The sequence below is a fragment of the Vespula vulgaris genome, chromosome 9 (assembly GCF_905475345.1).
Source record: "Vespula vulgaris chromosome 9, iyVesVulg1.1, whole genome shotgun sequence".
NCBI classification, from domain to species: domain Eukaryota; kingdom Metazoa; phylum Arthropoda; class Insecta; order Hymenoptera; family Vespidae; genus Vespula; species Vespula vulgaris.
The window spans coordinates 5,495,809-5,517,093 of NC_066594.1; the positions used below are offsets into that span (position 1 = coordinate 5,495,809).

The window sequence follows — 21,285 nt, forward strand, 5'->3', positions numbered from 1 at the left end:
GTCAACGTTCCGCTTAAATACACCTTAGAAGTCCTTATCTCTCTTATCTTGGGTTATCTGTATCGATTTACAGTATACTTATGAAAACTTTTTTTCAAAGAATTTCATATTCTTGTAATACATTCACCGTTAATCTAGAGTTTTCGATCATTTCTATTGTTATATCTTTAATGTTATTTACTCGTATGAAAGTAAGGAGAAAGATAATTTATCATCGTGGCTTTTTCCGATACCGGTACTCAATTTAGTTAAAAATACATAAGGAGATTAAACGAAAAAAAGAAGGAAATCGCTCCTAGCATTAGCAGGAAGATACTTCTCGAGAATTTTATTTTTAATATTTAACTCATGCCAGTAATGAGAAAAATACTGTTATAGATTTATTGATACGACAAAGCAAATATTTTTATTACTATGTAAGTAGACAGAGAGGAAGATATATATGCTTGATATGTTTGCTTTGCCACTTTTACAAAATTGCGACGTAAATAGGACGTAACAGTACATGAGTTTCAATAATCGTTATCAAGATATTTTTTTCGATCTCAGCATCGTAATGATTGCTGAGAATGGACCTAGACCCTCAGTAAGGTGTTTGACCTCCATTCCACAATAGACGACCTCCGTAATTCATGAGCAAGCCATCTCCATCTAATTCAACGACCTTGCTATGTGTACACTGTTCGTCACAAACATACCTACTATACTTGCTGGTGTCCTCGGTTCCTACATACGTGCCATCACCGATTTACGTGTAAGGGTGTGCGTACACGTGCGGGCTCTCAGCAGGGAACATTACTCTCCATAAGCATTACTGCATAGTTTAATCGATATCTACATAGACATTATTATAATTTTTCGTTTCTTAGCTTAAATACTAAGATTTATTGATCTATAGGTTTTCCTTGATTTTTTCTCATCATCAATCGTTTTCAAACGAAACTGATATCTTTGTCCAATTATCGTTAATTCGAACGAACGATTTAATTTTTCTTAAACGGAAAAAAGAAACCGGTATATTTTTCAAAGCACACTTGCTTCCTCCAAGAATATATCATTTGCTACTTGAGAGAGATTAGCTTTCGCTTTGTCAAGACCGTTGTCGGCAGTTTGCTCAGCCGCTTGCTAACCGTGTAAGCATTCAATATGTAACCCGTGTATGCACTTAGGTTTGCAGCGAGACTAGATTCCCTCGAATCATTAAGTCAATTGCTGGATACATGTCGACGCAATATCCCTTCTAACAGGCATGAAATTTGATCAGACTCGAACAGATTTCTCGATGACAGTGGGAACGTAAACGAATAAAGGATCACAAAAAGGATAGAAAGAAAAAAATAAACGAGAAAAACGAGGGAAATGGAAAAACAACGTTTTGATCGTACAACCGGACCACAATGTCCAACTATTTAGTGTCTATGCGGCAAACAATAGACCTTAATTAATCCAAAGCGACGCTTGCGAGAACTCTTTTCAAGCACGTTTCTCTGGTCGCGAAGCCATTTTGAAAGCAGAACTTGGTCCTACGAGGTTTCAATTAACAAGGCAGTACGCAATTCTCGCAAACGTGTTGGTGTATCACTTGGCAATGAGCAGACGCGCGTCTAGCGTAACGTTAATTTACTGCAAAGCACGTTTCACCATCATGAATGGGACTGCTGATGCTACGAAGCAGTCCGATGGACGATGAATGCAAGCTCGCCTGGGTCCGATTCGAAACTTTGGTATATGCGAGAAGTTTATGCCTACGAGGCCATAGACCATGTTCGTATTTTCCTCTATTCGCTGTCTCTTACTATTCGAAAGAGGTAGGTATGCCTCTCTACGCGTATATTCAACGAAATGCCGCCTTGGAAGTCGTCCTTCGAGCACGACCACCGATTCTCCTCTCTTTCTGTCCTTCTTCCTGTTCTTCTTTCTTTCTTTCTCTCTTTGTCTCACTCCCTCTCTCCCTCGCCCCTCTCTTCCTCTCTTTCTTTTTCTCCTTCGTTCTCTTCCAGCTAAGATCAGTGCATACAGCCCAAGAACGGTCGCATTATTCATTCGATGGGCGAAGCTCTCGACTGGTCGGACTACTCGATTCCTGCCACCTGTCGCGAGCACGGCGGCCACAAGGAGATGCGCTCGCACGATCGCCGTATCTCGATGGTTTCGCCATTAATTATCCCGGGATATACTTTGGAAACACCGGACAGAGAGTAGCTCGATTTCAACGAGCTTAACGAGCTCACTCGAGGAGGTACGATATTCCAGGATGGAAAGTGCAGTCGGCTCTTTCTAGCGTACGACGGACAAGCCGTCGGCGGGATGCCAAGAACAATGCGAATTGTGACTAATTCTGTCTTACGGTTTAATACGCTCTTCATACCTTTTCATATCTATTACCTACGAAGATCTTATTTTCTTCGCATGATTAATTAATTCCCTTACCATTTTCGATCCGACGTCCATAATGTTTCGTATACCTACTTACTTGTCTTTCAACCTAACATAATTGTCTGGTTATATTATATAAAATAAAAAGAGAGAGAGAGAGAGAGAGAGAGAGAGAGCGCACAAAGGGATGGCAGCAACAACGAGGGAGAAGAGTACGACTGAACGGCGAGGTCACCCGTTAGGACAATTAGGCGAACAGAAAACTTCCATCGCAGCCCCGCAGCTCGCTGACCGTCCCTATAAGACTCGGAGTGACAGCTACTAGTTTTCTCCATTACTTAAAGTCTTTCGCTTCTTTTCGTGAATTAACATATATTACGAACCAATGCGACGGAGAAATGTTTTCGATAAATAAAATGAAAGAATAATTCGTCGCTGGCGATGTGGCTCGTTATCGAAAAAGAAAAAATACAAAGGAAAGAATAATTCGTAGGAATCGTCGTTCGAGAATTTTCACGTTGAAAGAGATAGAAATAAAAAATAATCGGATTCACATTTTAACAAAAAAGTCAATGAGACATTCGATTCGACGAGATTAGATTTTTAACGAGCACAAATGAATATCATGTACGATCGAAGATAGAACTGATAAGTATAACGAATATCGTATAATTTAATAAATTCCCCGTATAGGAGTGTCGAAGTATAACACGATATTTTTAAAAATTGAACGTACAATTCGTAGAAGATAATCTAGTTAGTAATGATGATTTTTAATAGACGGATAACAATCTCGATTTATATAATGCATGAAAGCGATAAGTTCACCTACTTGTACTATGATATCTCCTATACATGTAGATGTACTTTATATATGTACAATGTATGAATAAACGTTATGACTCTATAAAAGCGTCTATCTATGTTATATGCTCGTTCTAATATAGCTAATCGGTAATACGCTTAGTTCGAGTCACGAGCATCATAAGCTCGCTATTTGTCGAAAATACATTATGAATAGAAATCTGCTATCGGTAGGAGGAAGAGCACGATAGTTTTGGTTTATGGCACTTCGATCGTCACCGCATAGCTGAGTGCCACAGTTGCTTCAACCATGATCGCGGTAAAGCGCATACATGTCATTTGCGTTCACGATAAGGTCGAATAATCGGCCGTTAGTCGATTACGAGCTCGAACTTCTGCGCTTTCGACCGCTCGAACACTCCCATGCCCGTTATTACGTTTTACCGCGATCCACCCACTCGATTTTCGTCCTTTTCTCTCCATTTTCTCTCTCTCTCTCTCTCTCTCTCTCTCTCTCTCTATCCCGTTTTTTCTCCTCTCCTCAACAAAATATTCCTTTGTTCTGGCACTTTTTAACGAATCATGAACTCGAGTAGGGTGAATTGGCACTCTCGAGTGGTCCTCCAATTCTTTTCTTCAGTTGGCCCGGTAGGCATACCGGATTTCATGAAATTGAAGGTGCTATGCGCTGACGAACCCTCCTTTATCCTGTTTTCATAATCAAAACTGACTGCTCGGCGTGAATGGGTTCGTTCAACGAGACCGTTCAACGAGACCATTTTTTTTTCTTCCATTATTCCTTGTTCTTTCGCTTCGCTAATTTATCGAGACTCCCAACGATTTTTACTCCAACGACAAACATTAGGATCTTAATTAGGACCTGTAGCCTAGCCTATACCAAGAATTTTGCCTCGACCGTCGTCCGTTCTTCCGGAAGAGATGACAGAGCCGAGCAAGAAACGGTGTAGGCAAACATGGAATAATCGTGAAAGAGGTAGAGGAAGAGAAGGAAAGGGAGAAGGTAGGAAGGAGCTACAAGCGTAGCGTAAACAATTCCCAGTACAATTAGGAAACGTTTGTCCGTCTATATTTACCGAAGGATCTGTAACTAGCTTAGGTAACACCTAACGCCATTTGTCACCCTAACCGGCGGAACGGCTGATCGATCATGCGAATATTCTGAGAAAGAAAAGTTATACACACACACGCTCGCACGCGCCCGCGTACACGATATAAAATGAGGAAGATTTCCAAGATTATATTAAAAAAAGAAGAAAAAAATAAATTCTGAAGTGTTTCTTGTTACTGCTAAAAGATAAAAACATCGGATTGATATAATTATTGATGCGAGATATGATTCAAGTTTAGTTATTACGAAACGCTTTACGAATAAGACACTCGACTCTTATCTTTCTCAGAATAAAGTATTTATGATCTAGCATCACAGCTAACAAGAATCTTACGGTCTTATTTTTTATCGCAATTATTGTTTAAACAAATGGTAAGTAATGTTACTTATGTTAATAATTTATTGATTCTATATCGTAAAACGATATAGAAGGAAATTACAGTTTCCGACGTAAAAATGAATTTAGGAGGAAATTACAGTTTCGTGTCATTTATCTTTACGAGAAGAAAAATATAAGAATAAGTATATCGAGGATATGAAAAATATTACGTTACTTTAAACCGTCATCAATGATATGCGGTAATTTATTTCGCGATTCGTATAACGTTGGAAAATTCATTTCCATCTTGTCAGTGTGGAATATACGAGAGTAACTTTTTAAAGTATTCACGGTAGTCTATGTTCGTGACACCGCATAAAGGTTGTTCAAAAAAAGATGTTAATTTAGCACAAGCCGCTTTTTCCCGATAGAGACGCGTGTAAGCTTATATGAATAGAGACGACATGCGGGTAATCGTTTCTGTCTTTTCGTTTTCAACGGATACAGATTTTTTAAAAATCCTGCTCGTGGTGCTCGCTCGACTCGTTTCATAATCTGCCGACGTCGTACTCGGGCCACCATTATCTTGAGAGAAAAATATAGTTAATGATAGCAAAAACTTGTGAAGTAGGCGAGACAGGAGGAAAGAACGAACATAAGGAAAAAGAAAGAAAAGAAGAAAAGAAAGAAAAGAATGGAAACTTTCTTTCTTTTCGTTCAATCGATGGAGTTGAATTTTTCCTTTCCAATTATTATTAAGTAAGAGTATTATGACTTCAACCGAGATGAACCGATTACAATTATTATCGTAATATATTCGCTTTGATCCTCGTTTATCTTTCAACCGAAATAACAAATACGGATCTGCTGCAGGACACGAAGGATCATGAGAAAACCAGGAGAGTTGGTCATATAATCCTACTGGCAACAAACTTGTCGCATTATCCATTGCATCACGTTCGGCAACCAGGCGTTAGTTTCCAGGAGAAGGACATTAGGTTCGAGAGAGCTAAGAGGGTTGACAACGGGCACGAGTCAGGCAGTAGACTAACGAGGAGAAGTCAGCGATGTAAACCCCGGGGAAGGTGCGAGAGGTACCACTGTTAGATCTTCTCATTAAGCTTTTCACGAAACTTTAGAACTTCTGGATGTTAGGGAGCCCAGTCAAAATGCAGCCTCATTCTACCGTGTAACAGATGAAAGTTCGCTTTGAAATTTGGTAACTAAGAGTAGATCTTGGAACGGCGATACGTTACGGTGCATCCAGCGATCATTATGATTACTCCTATCTATATCAATACAGCGAAGAGGAAGACCTTTGCGTGAGTTTGAAACTATTTAACGATCGCTTAAAGATCACTTCGTTTCTTCTTCTCTAATGAGAGGAGGGCAAATACAGAAAAAGAAAGATTTTTGGTCAGACAATGGCACATCGATACGATTTATCGATAGGAGGTCATTGATGTTAGAATCAGGATTCCGTCGAAACTTTCCTAACGATGATATATCGAGGTAAGTGCTGGAGCCTTAAGTCTCGATCGTTCCGATAAGGCCTAAAGTACTCTCCCTCTCGTTTCTACCCTCCTTTTCTTCTTCCTTCCTCATCCAGACCAGGGTGGAAACATTAGGTACGCCGCAACCCTTCGCGTTAGTCACCTAGATGACCGTGACTGATCGTTCCGTTATAACTCGCCATGAAAAACGTTTCCGCGATATGACATCGTTTGAAAAAGTGACGTCTTTCATTTTTTGACATGGAACTTCGAGGAAGAAGTGAACTGCGTTTGCAAAATGCCCAGACATCGATCTAAGTATTTTATAAATTAACCTTCGTCGCTAACAAAAAGACGTCTGGGTCAAGTGACTTTTTTCATCTTCATCGTCGTTACGTTCCTGAAAGAGATGCGAAGTATTTTTTGCCGGTAATAGCTCTTCGTTAGCTCGTTTAGGTATGCGTATATTCGCATCGACAAACTATACTAAAACGACGTTTTTGGAGGGATAGAAATTTCAATGGCTTTTACCCAAGGTAGAAATGGGGAGCGAATACATCGTTCCCTAATAACTTTTTAAAATTGAGCGTCGTTAACGAGTCAGCAAGGTCGTAGTCATCAAAATGCTGTGTTGTCCCTTACGCTATGCGATTCTTCTGCCCTTTTTGGAGTGCCATCATCGACGATAGAATTTTTCCATTATTTCCATCGTAATTAGCATAATTTGTTATATCGAAAATTAATTTATGCAACAGATGGATTGGATATCAACCGAAGGGAGCCGCACATTCTCGAAAATCGAGGTTTATGATCGTAACATGTTTGCAATTTACTTTTGTTTCCATTAATCGACAGAACAGGTCCTTTCTTCTTCATTTCAGTCATCCTTTTGTTCATAGTAATAAATCAATCGTCGTAATCTTGCTCTCGTGAAATTTCACGGGACTCGAAGAAACTTTTGTTAAGTTTGGCACTAAAGATCACTACACATATTTTCTTATTAAAAAAACGAAGGAAGATCACGGTAAGCATTTTCTTACGCCATGTTCAACATCGCAATTAAAATAGATTGATTCCAGTTGTACGCCTTCGCAAATGAAAATGTAAATGACCGTGACTACTGAAATTTCGTCAATATCAAGTGGCAATATGTCTTCCCTAATAAACTTATATAGAATGATAAACCAGGAATACAAGTTTTTATTATATGGTAAACAACGCGAAACACCGTACGAAAGATTTATAAGTTGGATTTTTCACGCACGAAACTTGATAGGCCGTACTACATTATTATTTTCCCTGGCTCTTCCATTATTTGGCGTAGGAATAATGTAAGTAAGCAAGCTTTTCGAGTACGCTTGCGTGGATATTATTATTGTCGTTGCAATTTTGTAGGTTGTATTACAGAGGAAAAAGTAATACGGTCGAACGTAAAGCCGTTATTCAAAATTAAGGGATTTTTGTACTTTGTTATTCTAATTTTGCATCATGTTCAGCCATGATCTAAATTTGGAATACATATGATGTTTGTGAGATAAAAACTCTTTGTAAAGTCGAAATATTTGTAAAATGTTATTATTTTTCATCCGTTGTCAATAGGAATGCAAGTAAATCTGATAATAATAAGTTTTATTCAATAAAAAGGTTCGTAATTAATATAATATTTAATATATGTGCATTATTAGATTTATTTTATACAATAATTACAATGTAATATGCTAAAAAGAAAATATTATACAGGGTAATATAATAAAATCTATAATTGTTACATACCGCTCAGAGCAGTGCATTTTGATTTTACTATGTACAGTTTATTCAATGATATCAGCTAAATCGATTAATTTGTACCAGCTTATACATGTAAGTGCTATGATTTTAAAGAAATAATATATAACGTTATTGACAATTTAACACAAAGCAGAACTCTTTTTCCGATTTTGAATCTTTTCCATGCTCGTATAATATATTCTTCGATTTTGAAAAATCTTGTAAAGAACTACTATACACAAGAAATAATCATTACAATACAATACAATACAATTCAATACAATACAATACAATACAATACAATTCAATACAATACAATACAATACAATACAATCCAAAGCCAAGAGATTCGTCTACCTTATACAGTTGAAGATTATTTCAAATAATATGGCTATGTTAACATATTAATGATGGAATGTTTTTTAAATAAATATGTATTCATATATAGCATAACACAATATAGTTTCTATACTTCATGTATATAAAGACAAAAATCTAATTAAAATATTTGTATTTATATAGTGGCAGTATGTAATAAATAACCATTTTGATACACACTTCACCATTTTTACGAAATTATTGATTAAAATTTATATATGAAAGTACAAATAAAATTTTTTTTCTTGTCAAATGTAAATAATCACTAATTAGTATTATTTGCATATACATAAGATTATACTCTCTAGGAGCAACTAATATTTGTATGCACACTTTTAATAATTCAATTATAAATGATTATTGTATCGAATTATTGATAGATATGTGTGAGGAATCATTAGAATACTTTCTTTCCTGCTGAATTGACTTTAACCATTGTTTATGTTCGCAGAGATATGGATACAATGGTACTACCATTACACTTATGTCATCAACCGAAGCCATTGGGGCGAGTTTGTCTTCGTTTTCATTAGAATTTTCAGATTTTCCCACCCATGTTCTTCCCATTAATCGACCTCTAGCAGCTTGTACTAATTCTTGTGCACCCATTGTAAGCCTGATATGTTAAGTAATAATATATTCAATTTTGTATGATTACAAATTTTATTTTTGTCTGATGAATTTATTAACTAGTTTACCTATATTCTAAAGAAGGCGTATCTGGGGCAAGTGTTTTTCTAAGAATAGCAGCTGCTGTTTTGTCAGAAACAACATCCCATAATCCATCAGTAGCTATAATAATGCAATCTCGTTCCGTGAGATTGCAATCCTCTAATTTTAAGGATTGTATTTCAGGCTGAGAGGATAAGAATGGTTTGATACTGACACCTGTATTGGCTGCTTTCAAGCCATGATCACCAAAACCTCTTGTTACTCCTATGGTACCCATAACTCTACTCTGTAATTTTAATAGTTATATTAAATATATTAATATTATAATAAAAACTATATTAGGCATCATGCGATTAAACTTACTCGTTTTCCATGACCAGAAATAAGAGGTAACTTTAAATCAAGATGAGATAATGTTTTATATGCCCAACCAGTCATATAAGGTTCTCTATATAGGACCATAGTTCCCAATTCCTTTTGTAATGGCCTTTTTTTGAATTCTAATGGTGTGAAGTAACCTTTCAATAATTCGTGACTTCTTAAAAATCCTAAAGCTCTTACACGATTGGATTCAGAATCTGGAGTATGATCTCTAGTAAGAGCACGTTGACTATCTCCTAATACAAGCACTGCTCTGTTAAAAAGATAAAAATAAATATAATTTATTTTATGTACACATGTATGCAGATAAGTCAATTACAAACCTAGAGTCACCAGCACCAGCAGCATATAATCTGCCATTAAGAAATAGAATAGTAATAGCTGTACAACCTCCACCGCCGTTTTGAGCTTGAGCTTCTACCATTTGGTCCATTTGTCTGTAAGCTAATTCGATAGCACCTGTAACTAAATCTTTACCTTTTATAAATTCTTCTTCGTCTTCATTAAATAGTACGGTACTTGGTATAGCAATCAACCTTTCCTAATAAAAAAAAATTTTATATTTTTTTCCATGAGTAAGAAAGTATTAAATTAAAGAAATCAACACCATAGTCTATAAATATGTACTACTAACAAGAATTATTCTGTGTAAATGTAATCTTGCAGTAAGAGCTACTTGATATCCAGCATGGCCATCAAACATAGAAAACATAACATAAGGCAATGTAGCATTCATATCAGTCAATTTCAGGTCTCCTCGTGTTGCAGATGCTTGATCCTCATTCCAAACACTTTTTCCAGCATTTATACATTCTGCGTAACCAGCACACCACGGTAATCGGCTTAAATCTCTTGGGACTATTATAGGTCTTACTCTATGATCAGCACTAACCTAAAATGGAACATCAAATAAAATTTAATATATATATATATTTAACTTCATTATTTAATAATTTGGATTATTTTAAATGATAATTACAAAAACAAAAATATTATAAACATATGATACGTTGATAAAATTATATACCTGTGTTTCTTCGGCTGTAAGTCCTAGGAAACTAGGTCGACTATAAGGCTTATTTTCCACTTCTACCGTAAAATTTGAATTGACATAATCTATCATCACATCATTGTTTGAATCATTTGGATACTGTAGGTCAAGTTCGCTTACACCTACAGCATTCATCAATACTGATTTGAATCGGTTTAACATTTTAAATTTCTTTTTTTTTTATGCAATGTATCAATTCTTAATCTATTAATTCAATAAATTACTATGTCATATAAAATACATATTCAACAAAATATTAGGCACTACTGTCGAAAGTGTTTTAATGCACTTCCGATCGTGGGATGTAATCATGCGGTGAATATTAATTAAGTTTTTTTTTATGGCATAGACACAACACGATGTATTTGATGCGTTGGGTTAGCTGTCACCTGTCAAGAATTTGTAAGTACATTAATCATGGATAAAGACAACTATCTCTTTTCTTTTATATATCACATTTACATTAGGAATACTGTATGTATATATATACTTACTATGAAACATAATTATAAGATTATCTTAAAATACTGACATCTTGTTGACAAACTATTGTCAACAATACGATAGGTTATAACTTGACAGTGTCTCTGGCACGAGTAGTAAGAATACACTTTTAAACACGCCATCTGTGAATCGTTCGCATAATTTTATGTCGATCTTCTTCACCATACTATCCTTAGACATAGTAATTTGAACATTTGCATACGTATCTCAAAGTTACAATAATTTTCATTAATATCATTTACATGATTTTGATACGTTTTTTGTACGCAGTTTTGTATAATGTTAAAATAATATAGAAAGAATTATGTTTGTAAAAAGATATATTATCATAAGAGAATTATTATTTGCAGTAGATACGTCGATTAAAGTTTTCATTATGATATCGATATGAATTCAGTCGAGAAAAATCGATTATTCTCCTTCATGTGGAAATATCTGTAGATGTCGCTTCATGTAACCAATGGTAGTACGCAGTCACTGACAGATCCGGCAGTAGGAAGTAATATAATGTTATTTTATTAAGAAAGATTGTTAAAATTATAAAAATTAATGTTAATTGTACATGAAATAGAATTATTGCGAAAAAGAATTTAATATATTTAATATCAATATTAAAATAAAAAAAAATATAAGTGTGAAACATGTCGAAAACGAAGAAGAATTCACATAGCAGCGAGGTTAGTTTTCTAAAACAATTATTCATAACGATTTTAGAAATTCTATGTTGAAATATCATTTTATACAGGAATTTAGTACATCGTATTCTTCTTCTTCTGTATCATCTGACGAGGAGATAGATGCAAGAGATTTAAAACCTATGAAAGATTATCTTTCGAATCGTAGAGAATTAGCACGTCAACTTTTTAAATCTGTTAAGCCTGAAAAAATACGTATGATGCTACCACAAGCATTAAAGGTATAGTTTATATATTCTTTTATAGTTAGTAATTTTCACAAAGGATATATCTTAGGCTTATCAGATTTGATAGTGTTATAGAATCAGCTGTTAATAGTATCGTATGTAAGTTCTTTAAGTTTAATACATTTGACAAATATCCATCTTAGAAAATGGATTTTGGAGAGTTAGAAGAATGGTGTGCTAGCGAATTAAGCGGGATGTCCAAAACTCGAGTATTATGTATTTTGGATGGGAAACCTATGTTAGAATCTTCTGATACTAGTGAATCGGATGAATCAGGTAGTTGCACCTTGCATGTAAAACAGATATAAATTTTAATGATGGATTTTAATATTTAAAGAATATTTGCTGTGTTAGGTCCTTCTTTAGAAATTATATCTGATACTGAGGAATGGCTTACTGAGGATGATAATATTAAAAAAGAAGATGGTATGTCTGGAAAAACAAAAGTAAAGAAACATAAGAATACAAGTAAGGTAAAGTCACAGAGTAATAACAAAAAGGAGGATGTAGGAAATTCTAAGTTAAAAGCTAAGAATACTAATAAAGATGGAAGCAATAATAAGTATAAAGATGTCAAAATTAAAAAGGAGGAAGAGAAAGAAACTGGTAAAGAAAAAGAAGCGGATAGTTTGTTAGATTTGTTAGAATTAGAAATGCGTGCTAGGGCTATAAGAGCTTTGATACGTAAAGAAGATGATATAATACCAAATTCAAGTGAATCCAAAACATTAGCAAATAATGGTGCAGTTGAAGAAAATCATGTTAATAAATCTAGACAAGATGAAATAAGTGCAAAAGAGAATTGTCGACGACAATTAGAAAAAATTATAAGTTCTCAAAGAATGGATGGAGATGAAGAAGATGTAGTGTTGGTAGTTCAACCTACTCCGACAATTGAGTTATTATCTAGTGAAAGTGAAAATGATGAAGTTGGAACAAGGGTAAATCAAAAATTGGAAAATGAACGTAAAGTAGAAAGTACAACTAATCTGAATAATAAAAATAATGTTACCAGTTCTACAGAACAAGGAGTTAGAGAATCAAGAGTAGTAGAGGGAAGAGATAATGATAAAAAAATTAATAATACTAATGAAGAAATATCTCATCTTCATACTTCACATAACAAAGGTAATTCTTCATTGTCATCTACAAATATTGCAGATAATACCATAAAACGTAAAAAAGTGAAAAAGAAATCACATTCAAAATGTGAAGTGAGATCTGAAAGTTCTTTAAATACAAATAGTAAATCTAATGAATGTCCAGGAAAGAAAGAAGAGAAACTTTGTGTGCTTGAAGAAAAAGAGAAAATAACAGAAAATATATCGAAAGAAGAAGAACCTGTCCCTTCTGTGTCACATTCAAAACAAAAAGTTGTTTCTGATGAGGATAAATTGGCTGATTTTGAAGAAATAATCGATTTAGATAATTACTCTGACGATATGGATGACTTGGAAAATTGTGATAATGATAAAAATAAATATAAAGATAAAGAAAAAATTAAAAATAAAGATAATAGTACTATAAAAGAACAAAAGAATTCACAGGTGGTAGACAGTAATTCATCCAATTCACAGAAATTAAAATCAGCTGAAACTTGGGCAACTCGTTATTATCAAACAGACGATGTTCAAAACGTTATAAAAGAATCAAAAATACAATCTGAAATCCGCAAACGTTTAAGAGAACGTCAGAGACTTTCTAAACTTACTAATTCACCAAATTTAAATTCTTCTTCACCATCTCGCGTACAAGAAGTTAATAATGATAAGGTAGAAACGAAACCTACTGGTTCCGTAGAAGAGTATTTAGCTTTGAAACAAGCAACTCAATCAAATTTGAATACAGGTAGTGACATTAGTGATAATTCTATTAGTACACAAGAAAAAGATAAATGCATGAATACATGCAGTGAAAAAAACGTAGATGCGAAAGATGAAAAATTAATTGCTTCTGTAAATGAAGATGTACAAAAATCAATTGTAACTACTGTAAATAATAATATATAAATTTTTTAATTACTTTATAACAAACAATATCATTCTTATAGTAATGAATTAAAATACTCAGGCATATATTTTTATAATAAAAAATATGTATATATATATATATATATATATATATATATATATATATATATCATTTTTTATTTTTCAATTACAAGTCTATTTGTTACAACGTGCATATGTATAATTTAATTTAGTACATGCATATCATAAGACGGATTAATTATATTCATGTTATTAAATATTTTAATCTAATATACTTGCTCTTAGTTATTAGGATATTCCATTAGAGTATTTTCGTCCTATATTTTTCGCAGTCTAGTATTGATATTTTCTTTTCCAAAAAAGTGATCAAATTTCGTTCTATTATTTTTTTGAGATAATTCTTGAAAAATTTTGTAAACAAATTTATTAATTTCGATCCAAAACTATTCATTACACCCAATCCTGTGAATCTCACTTCTAATTTATCAAACTCTGATATTTTAATATCCTCTAATTTTATTATGCACTGTGGAGTATTATAATCAACACTTATTTCAGCTTTTAATGCTATATTTTCTATTGTACCTAATATTTCGCCACATATATTTATCAAACCATATTTAAGCTGTAAATCACAAACATAAATTTATTATTACATAAACTATCAAATCGTCAGTATAAATATAAACATATACAAATTTTTTAGAATTTTACCTTATATTTATTAATCCGTACAATTGCATTAGATATACCAAAACCACAAGAAACCGTATATTTATGGCCTTGTCGAAGTAAAATTACATCTGCTGTTCTTTTAATAGTCGTTAAACCCCTAGAAAAATATATTTATATATATGTATGTATGTATGTATGTATGTAAAACGAATTTCTTACTCGAAAGTGCCATTAAAGGTTTGAATTTGACCTTTCACGCCAAAGACTCCAAGATTGGAAATAAGAACTGCATTGATATTTGGTAATTTAATCTTTCTTAGATTATAAACCTTAATCATATCTATTATAGCACTAATAGATAGGTCGATTAAATCATTAGCATTTATCTGAAAATAATATATTTACAAGATTAATTTATAAAAGTATCTAATACCTCTTATATTAGATAAATATAATTAAATTTACTTTAAAGGAATTAGTAGACGAGGATGGACAAGATGAAATCCCATTCGTATTGATGCAATCAAGCCATGATAAAACTATCACTGATCCAAAATCATTGATTTTTTCGAAACGTTGAAGATTATTTTTCGTTATATTTTTTATATTTTTCGAAATTTCTATTTCAAGGCAAACTCGAGCAAGCCGACGAATTTCATGTTCCACCGCTTCAAATAGATTAGTACTGTATAGTAGATAATAAAGTATAAGTAATTACAAAACTCTTCATGGTACGCGCTAATTAATGCGAAATACAATTTACCTTCCGCTTGAATTCGTTGGTAAAAAGAAGTGGTATTGTTGAACTTGATAATGTCCCTTGTTCGTTTCCTAGAATAAACGAATTTTAGAAAGATAATTACCGTTGAAAAAGTAAAATAATTGTATATCGCGCAACTAAATTTGAGAAACTTAACTTACTTGCAATTGTCCGAACCCAAGAATAAGACCATTGCTCGACCATAAAATTTTCTCAGCTTTTGATGTTGAATTACTAACAGAATTTGATGCTATCATGTATGCTGAAAAGAATTATCGGTAAACGAATAAAGATCTTTTGATATTTAAATTAAATTCAAATTTTAGATACCTTGAAATTCGATTGACGATCCATTCAAAACGACGTTTATTGTAGTAGTGCCAGGATATAGGTAAATATCAATGTTTTTGTATTTAATTAACAATTCATTACCGTATATATCAACTTTATAGCGATCCGAAACTTGGACTTGAAAATTTTCCGGTATTCTACATACTAAAATATCCTTGTATTAATTTCACGTGGCTAGTTCACGTTGCGAATATCTGATGTAAAACGGATAAATAGGGTAGGATAAAATTAAAGCTTAGAAACATAGTTAAGCATATTAAATCGTGCCATTATTGCGTTAATAAAAAGTTAAATGTGTACTATCATGTAATCGAGTGTAACTATATTCTTTCTTTACGCTATAATGTTAAAGTTGGAAAATATTAAACGGAAATTTTTGTTATTATGGGTTTATTATAATTAGAACGGAGGTAATACGATCGATTCCAAAATCGGAGCAAAGTCAATGATTTTTTATGGATCAAATTTGTTTTATTTTAATGAAAGTCTCTATGAAATAACGAATTCAATGTTTCGCTAAAATATTCTCTACAATTTTTTTTGCCTTTCTTGAACTGCAACGCGTCGTTTAAATAATAATTTCCATAGATTTCACTATATTCTTATTACATTTTAAAACGTTTTTATAAACTAGCTATGCCGGTTTCTTTCTGAAAAATAAAATTTTTTTTAGTGAACGTCGACAACAAACTGGAAGAGAAAAAAGAAAAAGTAGATGGATAATAACAACTTTTTCTTTCTATTCTATCAACAAAATATTTTGTTTATATTGATAAGCGTACTAATATTCCATACGAATGTCCTATCCACTACTTTCGATTCTCGGAAAAAAGATGTGTGTATGTACGTATGTATGTAACTATATACGATGGAAAGTTGTCGGAGTCATACGAGTTTATTTATTTACTCGACCGGTTTTTATTCGCGTACGTTCAGTGCTCTCTGAAGAAAGAGAGTTACTACGTTTAGTATTCTTGTAGGAACGAAGAAGGAAGGATGAAAGATTAAAGATCATTCTAATCAAGTCTTTTAAAGGAATTGGCTAACGGAATGCATCATTCGATTGTACAGTACGTAAGAAATTTAGATTATATTATTTAAAGGTATTATAACATAAGACGTAATATTACCTAAATTATTAAATAAATAATAACAAGACACACATATAAGATAATATTAATACATATAGAATACGAGAAAGTTATGGTAGATACGTAAATTTAAATTAGTGTGTATCATAGCGTTGCTATACCTTACATAGGAATCTTACTAACAATTAGTATATTCAAGGAAGTATATAAAATATATGTATACACGTGTAATCGCAGTTACTGTTCCGTGAGGCTACGTATTCGAGCGTGTACCGTTCAGGTATTACGACACCGTTTGCAAGAGTTCTTCAATTCCGCGATGGTATTAGCATGAGAACTTTCGATTGCACTGGGTCCTTTCCGTTGCCTTTAGAAAGGGGCAATTGATAAATTAGACGAGAAAGTCAACAAGGACGGAACGGACGAAATGTTTTATTTATGTATGCAACTATATGTATGTTAACACTTTCCAATATTCTACTCATTTCAATAAATTTAAAATAATATTATAAATTAGTAGTTTCAACTCGATTTTATTAATATTAATAAAATTAGATTATTCTTAATGTTTTGATACTTTTATTATTATATGTTTTTAATGCTACGGGCATTTACTTTCCTTGCGTTATAGCTGGCAATTAATGTATAATTAAACTAGTAATATTTCGAAGTTGAAATAATCTCACAAGATGATCGTTTTACTTACCGATAAGTTTTTGCGAAGATTTATCGTTTTGTGATAAAATAAAAGGTAAAAAAACCATAAAAGCGCAATACTTGAAAATCATCTTGGGGTATTCCGTGATCCTGCAGTTTTTTTTTTTTTGTAATCCTGTGGGTAAATTTATTATTTAGCATTTAAAAGCGATAGACAACCGATTTACTTGATATGATCTAGACGAGGAAGACTACTCTACTTCGCGATAATATCAAAAAATTATTTGCAAGTTTTACTGGAGTTTCTCAAGATCACTATCATCACCAGAAGAGTTTCTACTCTATTTCTAACGGTAAACTAAAGTGTATTTTTTTTAGAAACACAATTCTACCGATTAGATTAGATTTCTTCACTGACGAGTACATTTATTTGTGACATCATTTTTTTCTAAACTGATAACTTTAAGAGTCATTTTTTTCTTTTTATCTTTTTATTTTCGTTACTGTGGAGATCGTATTACCAACGTCAACACGTATACAAATATCGTAAGTAAACTTGTATTATTTATCGACTACTCACCGTCTATATTCTTTCGAAACGAAATTTTTATTTTGGAACGAACATGGATGAAGAATTTACTCGACTTTCTTGAAGAATGTATCAAATATAAAGAAGCAAAAATCGCGAACATCTTATGGGTTGATACGTACGATAACAAACCGTAAAAAGATAATATTAAATATAAAATATACATAGATCAGGAAACACTTGTGGTAACAATTCGTATTTACCAAGCTTTTTCATAAATTCGACGATTCCCATATAGTCAATATTATACCTATGTCACAGATCACATGTGTTATTTATTAATTAATGGATCGTAATATTTGGATCAGATAAAATATATATATATACATTTTTATGAACATAAAAGGTTGAAATTCCGATATAGAAAAATTTAATTTTAGAATCATATTTATTATATTTGGAGTTTTAATACAAAAGATATAGTAGAATTCTTTTTAATAACGTGTTAAAAAATTGTAAAAGTTATACATTTCTTTTATGATTGATACATTACTGTAATCTGCTGCGTCACCGCGTGACGTAGCTACCTCTTTCTCTTTCTTTCACCCCTTTTTCTCTTTCTCCCTCTCTCTCTAGCCTTCTCTTTCTTACGTTTTTACTTTTTATCTCTCGGTTTTATACTCGTACCTCCCGCCAACGTCTCCCTCGAGTACGGACCGACAGTTAGAGGGTGTGCAATCTTACGAGTAAAACGCAAACGGTGAAAGTGGGGGTGTGGTGTGTTTACAATACTAATATTAACGTCGCGCCGACTGTCATTTCTCGTGCAAACAAGCGCACCCTGCCGACATACGTGACGGCTAGCATAGACGAAAGGATTCTTCTCACTTTTTTACACTTTTCCCCTATTTCTCTCCTTTTTGATGAACATACCGTTTTACGATAGCATGCTATACGAGAATAATAGTAGATTTTTTTAGATTCGACGAAAGAAGAGATATATATATATATATATATATATATATATATATATATATATATATAAGGAGAGAAAGAGTAAAAAGTGCAATCTTTTAAGATCCAACTTCTTGTCTCGACGATAAAATGGAAAATTTCGTGGCTTTATTTCTCCCTCCTCTGTTTCTCTCTTCCTCTTCTCTAATTATTATGCGTCTACTCTTTGCGTTTGTCCGAGTAGGTGCATATCTGCCATCGTTCTGTTTAAAACTTATCTATGTACTTAGATACATAGACACGTGTCTAAGTACGTTAGGAATGTACGTGTAAACGTTTTGATAGTGTACGTATCTGATACTTTGAACACACCGCCGTTCATAAATTGTAGACGGGTGCTCAGAGTCCGTTTACCTCGTTACGGTGATGCGGAACGATCTCTCGTCTATTTGTTACATTTTTCTCAAAGTGTAATCTACTTAATTCCAAGACGTAATGTAATCGATCGATAGCGAGTAAGTTACAGACACGTAAAATATCTATCTGTGTAGATATACCAATATACATACATATATGTGTACACATGTCCAATCTTTCTTCCGCGAGGTGGAGCAGTACGGAATCGTTTCGTTTCGTCAGAGATTTCTCTGATCGATCGCGGATTCCACGCTGACGCAATCTTATTAATGGGAACTTTCGTTGGCAAGCCTTCGGCTTGTAGCACTGCCGCAAAGAACTAAAGGAGAAAATGTGTACCTCCTCTCACAAAGGCTCCGTTTAGATCGCGAATAAACGGCGGAAACCGTGATTCCGTATCCGTTATGATGTAACATTATATGTATATACATACCACAATTCATTTGACAGGAAGTACTGCGGTTTCACTTAACTTTTTCGGCTTTTATATATACCCATAAATAGAATAGATTGCTCGTGTCTGTATAAACGAAAGAGATATCGTCTCTTCCGAATTCCTTTAATCGTAAGTCTCACGTGGAGAGCGATACGAATGCTAATTCATACGATTATTTTATGAAAATAAAAAATAAACGCGCAGTATACGTTACGTAACGGAAACTCGTTCTTGTCTATCGAAGCAAATTGCTTTCCGAAAGCTACCACCTTGATTTCTCGATTTCGTTCCGCGTATCCGCCATAATTTCTCACGCGTAAACATGCAACGATCGACCCTAGGGAAGTTCCTGATTTTAAAGTAAGTTCCTCAACGGGGAACGATTGTCGAGACGAGATAAATACGGTAACTAATATTTACGTCGGTCGCGGTCGGTCAACGTGCTCTTTTCTAACAAGAACGCTCGTAAGTAAGTACGGTTTTCGCGTCCGGTTATTCTTTCCCGCGATCTTCATTTCCTGTCTTCTTGAATTATGCGATATACGTAGATATACTGTTCCACGCTAATACGTAAAGCAAATTGGATTCTTTAATAAAGCATTAATTAAGTCCAGCTGATAGTGAAACTAGCCGATAGCGCCATTCGTCTTTTACACTCGGTAGTTTATTAATGTTGAAAGTTTTATAAAGTTACTAGAACGTTGACTTCAAATAAAAATTTATTTATTCGGAAAACATGCACTCGGCCAGTGTACGAACGAAGTTCTGATTAATGGATAGAGTTTAAACTCCTTGAGAATCTCTTTCGACTCTTCAACGTTCCGTACTGTTATTAATATAGAACCGGAGCTCTCGTTTCTATTTTCTCCAGATTCTCGGACCCGACTTCGACTTGGTACATGTTACCCATTCGCTTAGGAACGATGTACTCCTGCAAAAATGTAGTGCCGCCATGCACACGTAACGCGTATGTAAGCGCCCGTACTTTCGACGTCCTACATCCCTGGAACCTACTTTCCTAGATTTTAAGATCGCTTGCACATGTCGAGTTCACTTTCAATTTCTACTTTTTTACGCGGCAGCCTCTCGTTCCGCTGCAGAGAACGCATCTCATTGTTAGCATACGGAAACGACTTTTGGGTGTGGCAAGTTTAAAGTAAGATGCTTTTTCTCACTTATATGCGTGAACATTGTTACTGGAAGAAGCATAAGCGGAGAAAACTAACAATGTGACTCTTTCACGTCCTACGGGATTCACAGGACTTCTTTATAAATGTTTGCATTGTATGCGTTTTGTGCAACGTGCGACTTTAAGCTTCGATAACTGGTAGACTATTGTTTAGTTTCTGTTCCTTTTGTTTCCTCATTTTTCTTTATTCTCTTACTTATTTTACCTTGTACGGTACTCCTTATACGGTATTCTCCGTATGATACTTACGCAGCATTCTTATATGCATCGCTCGATCTTTTCGTATCTCTTCGTTTTATCTGTGAGAGACTAGAGGAGCTCGTATTACCGAACGATCTCGACAGCGCGAGAAACGTCTCGGTTGCAAAGTACATAGTACACGTAATGCGATGGCGTACGTGAGAGATGTCAAGAGTCTCGGAAGAAAGAAAGAAAGAAA

The 21,285-nt window shown here is 33.8% G+C and overlaps 3 protein-coding genes and 1 long non-coding RNA gene across 6 annotated transcripts; 2 read left to right on the top strand and 2 right to left on the bottom strand.

Moving 5' to 3' along the window:
* Nucleotides 1–4,534: 4,534 nt before the first annotated feature.
* LOC127066023 (uncharacterized) lies at nt 4,535–7,790 on the top strand. Its single transcript, XR_007782258.1, has 5 exons — nt 4,535–4,681; nt 5,502–5,713; nt 5,784–7,145; nt 7,201–7,452; nt 7,517–7,790. It is a non-coding gene; the product is annotated as an uncharacterized LOC127066023 (long non-coding RNA).
* A 631-nt stretch (nt 7,791–8,421) lies between these two features.
* LOC127066021 (protein phosphatase 1H) lies at nt 8,422–11,015 on the bottom strand. The gene is made up of 7 exons (XM_050999160.1): nt 10,865–11,015; nt 10,347–10,759; nt 9,954–10,211; nt 9,643–9,860; nt 9,302–9,572; nt 8,965–9,224; nt 8,422–8,882 (listed from the first exon to the last, which is right to left on the bottom strand). The coding sequence occupies exons 2-7, from the start codon at nt 10,530–10,532 to the stop codon at nt 8,624–8,626; spliced, it is 1,452 nt and encodes a 483-aa protein (XP_050855117.1). The 5' UTR covers nt 10,533–10,759; nt 10,865–11,015; the 3' UTR covers nt 8,422–8,623.
* Nucleotides 11,016–11,330: 315 nt separating this feature from the next.
* On the top strand, nt 11,331–17,177 carry LOC127066012 (putative uncharacterized protein DDB_G0289963). Of its 3 annotated transcripts, XR_007782241.1 has the most exons (5): nt 11,331–11,551; nt 11,620–11,790; nt 11,940–12,072; nt 12,151–16,643; nt 16,902–17,177. XR_007782241.1 is itself a non-coding variant. In XM_050999152.1 (4 exons), the coding sequence occupies exons 1-4, from the start codon at nt 11,516–11,518 to the stop codon at nt 13,803–13,805; spliced, it is 1,995 nt and encodes a 664-aa protein (XP_050855109.1). In that variant the 5' UTR covers nt 11,331–11,515; the 3' UTR covers nt 13,806–17,177. The 3 variants fall into 3 exon arrangements, 2 of the variants coding, with proteins under 2 accessions (XP_050855109.1, XP_050855110.1); XM_050999152.1 differs by having other exon boundaries at nt 12,151–17,177; XM_050999153.1 differs by lacking the exon at nt 11,331–11,551 and having other exon boundaries at nt 11,652–11,790; nt 11,864–12,072; nt 12,151–17,177.
* Nucleotides 14,089–18,032, bottom strand: LOC127066013 (uncharacterized). The gene is made up of 9 exons (XM_050999155.1): nt 17,902–18,032; nt 17,371–17,496; nt 15,553–15,717; nt 15,384–15,484; nt 15,226–15,293; nt 14,928–15,147; nt 14,682–14,848; nt 14,502–14,619; nt 14,089–14,412 (listed from the first exon to the last, which is right to left on the bottom strand). The coding sequence occupies exons 1-9, from the start codon at nt 18,011–18,013 to the stop codon at nt 14,089–14,091; spliced, it is 1,401 nt and encodes a 466-aa protein (XP_050855112.1). The 5' UTR covers nt 18,014–18,032.
* Nucleotides 18,033–21,285: the final 3,253 nt, after the last annotated feature.

Bases quoted from the DNA above. Each gene is read 5' to 3' on its own strand.
- LOC127066012 (XM_050999152.1), top strand. From the start codon at position 11,516: ATGTCGAAAACGAAGAAGAATTCACATAGCAGCGAG. The intron at 11,791-11,939 runs GTATAGTTTATA...TATCCATCTTAG, and splicing joins TGCTACCACAAGCATTAAAG to AAAATGGATTTTGGAGAGTT. The intron at 12,073-12,150 runs GTAGTTGCACCT...TTGCTGTGTTAG, and splicing joins TAGTGAATCGGATGAATCAG to GTCCTTCTTTAGAAATTATA.
- LOC127066013 (XM_050999155.1), bottom strand. From the start codon at position 18,013: ATGTTCGCGATTTTTGCTTCTTTATATTTGATACATTCTTCAAGAAAG. The intron at 17,497-17,901 runs GTGAGTAGTCGA...ATTTACCCACAG, and splicing joins GTTTCGAAAGAATATAGACG to GATTACAAAAAAAAAAAAAC. The intron at 15,148-15,225 runs GTAAATTGTATT...TCTACTATACAG, and splicing joins CCAACGAATTCAAGCGGAAG to TACTAATCTATTTGAAGCGG.
- LOC127066021 (XM_050999160.1), bottom strand. From the start codon at position 10,532: ATGTTAAACCGATTCAAATCAGTATTGATGAATGCTGTAGGTGTAAGC. The intron at 10,212-10,346 runs GTATATAATTTT...GTTCCATTTTAG, and splicing joins TTACAGCCGAAGAAACACAG to GTTAGTGCTGATCATAGAGT. The intron at 8,883-8,964 runs GTAAACTAGTTA...TTAACATATCAG, and splicing joins ACGCCTTCTTTAGAATATAG to GCTTACAATGGGTGCACAAG.